Source organism: Mesitornis unicolor, unplaced genomic scaffold, assembly GCF_000695765.1.
Source record: "Mesitornis unicolor isolate BGI_N332 unplaced genomic scaffold, ASM69576v1 scaffold16887, whole genome shotgun sequence".
Taxonomy (NCBI): domain Eukaryota; kingdom Metazoa; phylum Chordata; class Aves; order Mesitornithiformes; family Mesitornithidae; genus Mesitornis; species Mesitornis unicolor.
This window is the reverse complement of record NW_010198562.1, coordinates 533-8,913: the sequence shown is the minus strand read 5'-3', so window position 1 is coordinate 8,913 and position 8,381 is coordinate 533. Positions and strand designations below refer to the sequence as shown.

The window sequence follows — 8,381 nt, the reverse complement described above, 5'->3', positions numbered from 1 at the left end:
GTCTTGGAACAGTATTCATACACTTGGATGCTGCTTAGGGGTATCTTCCCCTTAGATCACCGAAAAGATACATAAAAATATGGTATTTTGAGTTGATTTCAAACATATGTTTCTCCTATTGTTGCTGTGAGGTTTTCAAAATATCAGAACATCTGAATGTAGCCCCTATTTTACAATGTTTTAAATACCCCTCCATATTAATGAACAAGCAGAAGTAATTTTTCTTTTCAGCATACTCACTTCATCACTATTCCACCTATTTGATACTACTGGGCGGAGGCGTTTGACACACACGACTTCTCTCATGTCCTCATAGGATGGATCATTTGGCACCATGTCATAATATGGCAACTGATACTCTTCAACAATACCTGGAGAAAATTGTGAAAAATCAAGAACCATTAAAAAAAATCCTACATGTCTAGTCTGAGATTTCCTTAGCCAGGAGCAAACGTTAACTCCATTTTGTGCCAAAGCAAACCCACCACAATGTTACACTGTGATAAAAATCCAAAAATTTCACTGTAACAATCAAACTTTTACCAGAAAAGCGCCAATATTAGGAATATTAAGTTTAGTAGCTACAATAATTCCTTGCAGTCCCTTTGACTTTGATATCAAATGTAGAATTTGACATAATCTAATCCACCACATGCTAGAGAGACAGGGGGAGAAAGCATAAGGTGGAAGAAGATAATGCAGGTAAAGATCTGTAAGGTCACAAAAGAAGAGGGAAAGAAAAACGAAGGATGAGTCACAAAAATATGTGTAAGGAGAAAACTGAATTGACACCAGAAATGCAAGAAGGAATAACAAAAGAATAATATTTTATCAATTACATTTTTAAAGCTTTATTAACAGCACAGAGGTGAAATACATCTGCATCCCACTATTTCTCCCAGACCAGGTACTCTGCTTTGTAAGCAAGGAAAAAAACCTTGAGATGCTTACTTGTAACAATCAAAAAGGTTTCGTTCAGTGATTTTCAAGCTGCAATCTGAACAGTGTATTACTACTGCTTTTAAAGAGTGCAAGCCTGTTGATATGGCAGGCTCGTTATATTTTTTCCTGGAAGAGTACCATTAAAGGGAGAAAAGGATCTGGTAGATTTTATACAGAATATTTAAAAGTTTACCTCCTGTGACACAGCGCCGAGCCATTTCCCAAATGATCAGCCCAAAACTGTAGATGTCAGCCATGATGTATGGTTGGAAATGGTTTTTATTCAGGCTTTCATCTAGGACCTCTGGAGCCATGTAGCGTTTTGTTCCCACTCTAGTATTCAAGGGAACATCAACTTCGTTTGTGTCACTGCATGAAAATATTAGGAAGTTAGCGAACTGCAGACTGTTACAAGACATGGTATGAAATCCTGTAGGATGCAATTACTACACTGCAAAGCTCCCATTTACAAATCAAATTCTTTATTTTATTTCCCTCTCATTACTACACTTAGAAAATACACTGTAGCTCCCTGAAAAAAATTACCTAGAAAAAGGATAGTATGAAGTGGATGTTTACTGCTTCTTTTGCAAGACACAGAAAACATATGAAGGGGAAACATAACCCCTACTTTCAAAAAGGGAAAAAGGGAAGACCCAGGGAACTACAAGCCCATCAGTCTCACCTCTATGCCCAGCAATATCATGGAGCATATCCTCCTGGAACCTATGCTAAGGCACATGCTATATAATTAAGGAGGTGACTGGTGACAGTCAACATGGCTTCACTATGGGCAAATCACGTCTGTCAAATTTGGTGGCCTTCTAGGACAACGTGACAGCATTGGTGGATAAGGGAAGAGGAAATTAGATCATCTACCTGGACTTGTGGAAAGCATTTGACACTGTCTTGCACAACATCCTTGTCTCTAAATTGGAGAGACATGGATTTGACAGATGGACCACTTGGTGGATAAGGAGTTGGCTGGAGGGTTGCACTCAAAGAGTTGCAGTCAATGGCTTGACATCCAAGTGGAGACCAGTGATGAGTGGCATTCTTCAAGGGTCAGTACTGGAACCAGCACTGTTTAACACCGTTGTTAGTAACACGGACAGCGGGATCAAGTGCACCCTCAGCAAGTTTGGTGATGACACCAAGCTGTGTAGCATGGTCGACACGCTGGAGGGAAGGGATGCCACCTAGAGCATCCCTTGACAGGCTTGAGGATGGGCCTGTGCAAAAAGCATGAAGTTCAACAAGGTTCTGCACCTGGGTCAGGGCAATCCCAAGGACAAATACAGATTGGGCAAGAAACGGATTGAGAACAGCCCTGAGGAGAAGGACTTGGGATGTTGGTTGATGAAAAGCTAAACATGAGCCAGCAATGTGCACTTGCAGCCCAGAAAGCCAACTGTATCCTGGGCTGCATCAAAAGAAGCGTGGTCAGTCTGTTGAAGGAGGTGATTCTCTCCCTCTACTCTGCTTTTGTGAGACCCCCAGCTAGAGTAGTGCATCCAGAGGAGGGCCACAAAGCTGATCAAAGGGCTGGAGCACCTCTCCTGTGAGGCCAGACAGAGAGCTGGGGTTATTCAGCCTGAAGAGAAGGCTCTGGGGAGACCTTATAGCAGCCCTTCAGTACCTGAAGGGGGCCTACAGGAAAGCTGGAGAGGGACTTTTACACGAGTACGTAGTTGGAGATGGGGGGTAATGGTTTTAGACTGAGAGTAGATTTAGATTAAAGTAAGAAATTCTTTACCATGAGGGTGGTGAGACACTGGCACAGGTTGCCCAGGGAAGTTGTGGATGCCCCCTCCCTGGAAGTGTTCAAGGCCAGGTTGGACAAGGCTTTGGGCAACCTGGGCTGGTGGGAGGTGTCACTGCCCATGGCAGGGGTTGGACTGGATGAGCTTTAAGGTGCCTTCTGACCCAAGCCATTCTATGACAAATGACAGCCATTACAATGCAAGGCCAGTTTTGAATAATGAATGAAGTCTCCTCTTCCTTTCCTCTACAAAACTACTTCTATTTTCCACAAAAAGAATCTTTTCATTATTCTGTTAACAACCTATTTTCATCTCAATGCTTACCAGCATTCAAAGGAAAAAGAGCATTTTACTCTCAGAACTGAAAAATACTGAAAACATGTAACCAAATGACCTCATCTTCCTTTTAAATTGGAAATCTGGCTCATTAAAAAATAATTATATAAAAGTTTTCCCACTAGAGGATTTTTTTCATCTACCTGTTAAACTTGACTGCAAGACCCAAGTCAGCAATGCAGCAGGTTCCATTTTTCTTTATCAAGATATTTTTACTCTTCAGGTCCCTGTGTGCAATAGCAGGCTTGCCTTGTGTTCCATAAATTTCTGTGTGTAGATGGCACAGACCACATGCAGCAGAATACGCCAGTTTGAGGAGTGCTCTGTTGTCTAGCGTAGTGCATTTCAGAAAATCATACAACGATCCATTTTCATGGTAATCTGTAATCAGGTAAAGCTGTGTCCAGGAGCCAGTGCCTTTAATATCTGCAGCTATGAAACCTATGAAATATATAAACAAAGTTAGGTGAAAACAAATTGTAATTTTTTAATGCAACAGATTTAGTACGAATTCCTAAAGCTATATTGTCTTGGATTGTATCAAAAGATACCCCTTCCTCTTATGAAAACTAATAATGTAAAGGTCAGATTTCAACTACACTTGAGGTTACCATTCCAGTCTTCCAGCAAAGAGATTACAGACACGTTTCCAACCAAGAGCAGCAAGATTCTACCCTTGTAACAATATTTTATTAGCATACATTAAGAGACACCCATCTGGTTAGTCCATGGAAGCCACCATATGCCCTTCAAGCCACCCACTGAGAACTCTTCCTCCTTCACCCTCACACAAGCCCTCCAGCAGCCACAGCACTGCTTTTCCTTACCGAGGATGTTTTCATGACGCATGAGAACAGTCTGGTAAATCTCTGTTTCTCGGAACCAACTGGCTTCTTCCGTGGTGAAAAACACTTTCACTGCAACTTTTTCACCTCTCCATTTGCCCATCCACACTTCACCGTATCGTCCTTTCCCAACTTGCCTCACCATCTGAATTTGTTTGGCAATAGTGCGCTGAACCTAGGGAAGGAAAAAAAAAGTAAGAAAAAAAAAATTTAAAAAAAAAAAAGAGAGGAAGCTGGAGAAGGGAAACCCAGCAATTTACCAAAAGCACCTGGACAAGCTGCTTCTCAATCTTGGAATGTTTTGAATTTTGTACCTATTGTAAAATTTGATATTATTTTCAAACTCACTATTGCTGCTTCCAAGGAAGAATTGTATAAAAAAACCCAAAAGATTAGATCAGTCTACCTTCTTATTTAAGTCAGTTATTTAAGTTTCTATTTAATAAATAAATAGTCATTTGCTTCACTGGGTAATTTTTATGCAAGTATTATATAGGATGATGAATAAGAAATGATGAATAGCTATCAGCCAATAAAAAGCAAATCTCTCTTATCAGACAGTGGACACTAAGAAAAAAAATCATTGAGTTTGCTCAATTCGTATTTGTATTATCAATTCATTGCATTTTTATCTTAACATCTGTGGACTCGATTTTTTTAAGTCAGTTATTTAAGTTTCTATTTAATAAATAAATAGTCATTTGCTTCACTGGGTAATTTTTATGCAAGTATTATATAGGATGATGAATAAGAAATGATGAATAGCTATCAGCCAATAAAAAGCAAATCTCTCTTATTAGACAGTGGACACTAAGAAAAAAAATCTTTGAGTTTGCTCAATTCAATATTTGTATTATCAGTTCATTGCAATTTTATCTTAATGTCTGTGGGCTCGATTTTTCTTTAAATTTTGCTGACGTCAACATATTTCCTAGCATATAATCTAATTTTGCAGTTCATTTTAGTTAATTACGTGAAGATGGGCTTTCATACATGCTTAGTTTGTACTGTTCAGTAGAAGTTCAGTGAAGAAAAGTCTTAGTTTATGGTTTACCAACAACGGTAGTCCTGATCCACTCCCAGAACTCTGTGACTGGTCAATAAGGTCTTTCAATGACTCCCCAGCTGGAATAAATGCTTCATCTTGTTCCAGGTCACGATTATAACAGTGCCTTTTTGCCATTGACTTACAGTAATGTCTGCAAAAGCAACAGGAGAAGTGAAGCTAAACTCCAAAACACTTTTCAAAATATGCAGTAAACTGAGCTAGGAAAAAAAGCTATTTAATTGTACAAGTTTTCTTAAAAGGGGGAGAAAGCCCCAGATTTTACTGTAACTTTTTTTTTTTAAAATGTAACTTACATAGTTTTTTATTATTAAGAAGCTGTTGTAATGCATGTAGAGGCACATCAGCTTATTATGAGTCAAGTGGAAAACCAGCATTTTTAATACTCATCTCATAGCCAGTGTTACTGGCACAACACAGCTGATTTTGGTTTAAACTAACAGACCGAATCTTGAACCATGGCAGATGAGGCTGATACATCCACATTTCTGGTGAAACTGCTAGAACAATGATCCTCTTCAGCGCAGGGCTGGAGCTGACAGGAGCAGGCAGTGTCTTAAACTGCACCTGCATTAACTGCCATAGATCAGCTGGTCACTTATTTTTTGAAACACAGCATAAAAAGTTATAAAACATATCCTTGTTGCTCTAGGTCTGCAAAAGCACTTTACAAAGGTAAAGCTCAGAAGTAGATGGAATTTAACTCTCAAAAGTGACTGAAGATCCAAAACCATCAAAAGAATGAAGATATTCCTTTCTACTGGAAACTGTAGCATGGAAGTTATTCACAGCTTAGAAAACTGTAAACGTTCTGAAGCCAGAGGAAAGGATCAAATTTATTCAAATTCTATACCATGAACATTATATTTTACCTAGCAATGCAAACTACTATCCACAGAAATGTGAAATGAATTTCAACAGCTCCACTTCCAATCTATTTTTGTCAGAAATACATGCCATTAACTGAGCACATTTAGAAAGTAACTGTTCCATTTACACCCGTCTGGTAAATGAAAAATGTTGCAAATAAAGAAAGTGCTTTCCTTACTTGTAACAAAAGCAGCTAAATAAGATGATCATGACAATTATGCAGATTGCCATAGAAATCAACACGGCCATCCAACGAATGCTGCCATCAAAAAGCCCATCTATGTAAAAAGGGAAAAAAGAAAAAAGGAAGTTTTCAAAGTCTATTAATTAAACTTCTATTGTAAACAGTTTATAGAAGTATGATATTTTAATATAATGTGTATATGAATGCGCACAAACTGAAACACACGAGAGTGATCAAGCAGTGTCACAAGTTGCCCAGGGAGGCTGCAGAGTCTCCCTCCTTAGAGATAAAAAACCAACTGGACACGGTCCTGTGTAACCAGCTGCAGGTGGCCCTGCTTGAGCAATAGGGGTGGACTAGATTATCTCTAGAGGTCCTGTCCAACCCTCAACCAGTCTGTGATTCTGTGGCAGTATGTGCAGTCACTTGCAAAATGTCAGAAAGGAGCAATGCAGCTGATGCATACAACATATCACTTCATATGAAATGACACAAAATCATATTATAAAGTTCTAGTATCAACGTAAGTATTTAAGCCAGAAAAGCAGAGGTATTTTCATTTGGATGACAATAAAAACAACAACAAAGGATTTAACTTGAGATTTTGCAGTTGCTGGTTTTGGTTGACTTGTTAGTTTGTTCTTAGAAGAAGGAATGAAGGATTGACAGCAGTGAGACTCTGAGAAGGTACTGAACAACAGTTAAACTAGTATGGTTTGTCTGGCAATGAAAGTGCATGAAAATATCAACTATTTTCACTGGGAACAGCAGAAAGAAGATAATGAATTTACAGTAGATAATGGTTAACAATGTCAGAATACTTATGTTTAAGATACATTCATCATCACAAAAGCACAGCAGAGATTAAGAAAATGATTTTAAAAAGAAAAGAGAACAGGCTGTGGAAACAGAATAAAACCAGATCAAAATATCATATACAGATCAAGATGTGAGTAAGACAATAAAAATACCATAAATGCCTGATGGAGGAAAAGATTAACTGGAAGTGACAGAACGGGAGAGCTGGAAATCAAGTATAGCACAGAACTTCATATCAAAATTACTTGGTAAGGAAAAAACAGAGCTGCGCAATACTGTAATTACATTTTCTCCTTATTTTTATCTGTTGATCAGGAAGAACAGAATGCACACAGCATTTATTAGTAGCAGTGTGAACATCTTGGAGCTGTTTACCTGTACTATCAAGTGGTGGTAACGTTGGTTGTAAATCCTGATTGCAGAAATCAGTCCGACAGCACTCAATTGTTCGACGTAGTTGTGCTTTAGGTGAGTCCTGTTGAAGGAGAATTGAATAAACATTCGGATTTTGAAGTGATCAGCTAGGACAAGGATGGGTGATGCTACTGATACAGCACATGCAAAAATTTAAGCTATTTTATTTAAAAAACAGTTCAAACCTCACCATTTAATGTATGGGACAAGTTCACATTGGCAGACAAGCATTACCTAATCTCTTTGGGTGACTGTTCCGTGTTCACAATTTTTCTTTATTTTTCATGGAACTTTTCTACTTAGTGCACAGAAAGAGATGGTTCCCAGTGAAGCTGCTACTTCACACATGACAAAACTTTTAAGCTCAGTCAAAAGCAGTTAAATGTATGTTAAATAAATACTGCTTTTAAGACAAAAAACCTATATCCTTTCAGAAATTTTTCTCATGCACTCATAATCAAAAGCAAGTTATATTCATGTAATTAACACCACATAACTCTTCTAGGAAGGAAAAAAAAAATTCCACGTCAGACAGAAAAACATACACGTCTGATAAACTGTGTGTACATGCTCATGTAACTACAGGAGCTCTCGTTTAACCTGTGAAGATAACTCCTTATGACTGCTTCTTCAGTCAAATGAACTGAAGAAAACAAGACATTCAAAATTAAAACAATCAAAACATTCTGCATTGAAACATTAACTACTCACATCAACTAGGTTGACTATAAAGTTGTCTCTTCAGCCAAGGAAACAGCTAACAGAAGGAAATGTGGATGTACTCTGTTCATTCTGTCAGAAGCTTACAGATACTCACAGAGAACCCCAATAAGCTAGGACTCTATTCCAATCCTTGCTCAAACACCACTAAGTGTCCTTTCTTTCTGTACTCATCCTTGACTATAAAGTTGTCTCTTCAGCCAAGGAAACAGCTAACAGAAGGAAATGTGGATGTACTCTGTTCATTCTGTCAGAAGCTTACAGATACTCACAGAGAACCCCAATAAGCTAGGACTCTATTCCAATAGAATAGAGTCCTAGCTCAAACACCACTAAGTGTCCTTTCTTTCTCTACTCATCCATGATTGTTCAGTCACATTCTCCTCAGTAGTAAATGGCAACATGCAAAAATTCTGTGATTG

The 8,381-nt window shown here is 38.4% G+C and overlaps 1 protein-coding gene across 1 annotated transcript in view; it reads right to left on the bottom strand.

The window, feature by feature from the left end:
- Positions 1-240: 240 nt before the first annotated feature.
- The window catches only part of BMPR1A (bone morphogenetic protein receptor, type IA), a gene marked incomplete at both ends in the record, with an annotated part of 8,341 nt that continues 200 nt past the window's right edge, over positions 241-8,381 (bottom strand). Inside the window, 7 exons of the mRNA XM_010189181.1 lie at positions 241-371; positions 1,136-1,311; positions 3,185-3,482; positions 3,869-4,061; positions 4,941-5,085; positions 6,001-6,100; positions 7,201-7,300. Of these exons, the coding sequence (XP_010187483.1) occupies positions 241-371; positions 1,136-1,311; positions 3,185-3,482; positions 3,869-4,061; positions 4,941-5,085; positions 6,001-6,100; positions 7,201-7,300 (1,143 nt within the window). The remainder of the gene's footprint in view (positions 372-1,135; positions 1,312-3,184; positions 3,483-3,868; positions 4,062-4,940; positions 5,086-6,000; positions 6,101-7,200; positions 7,301-8,381) is intronic.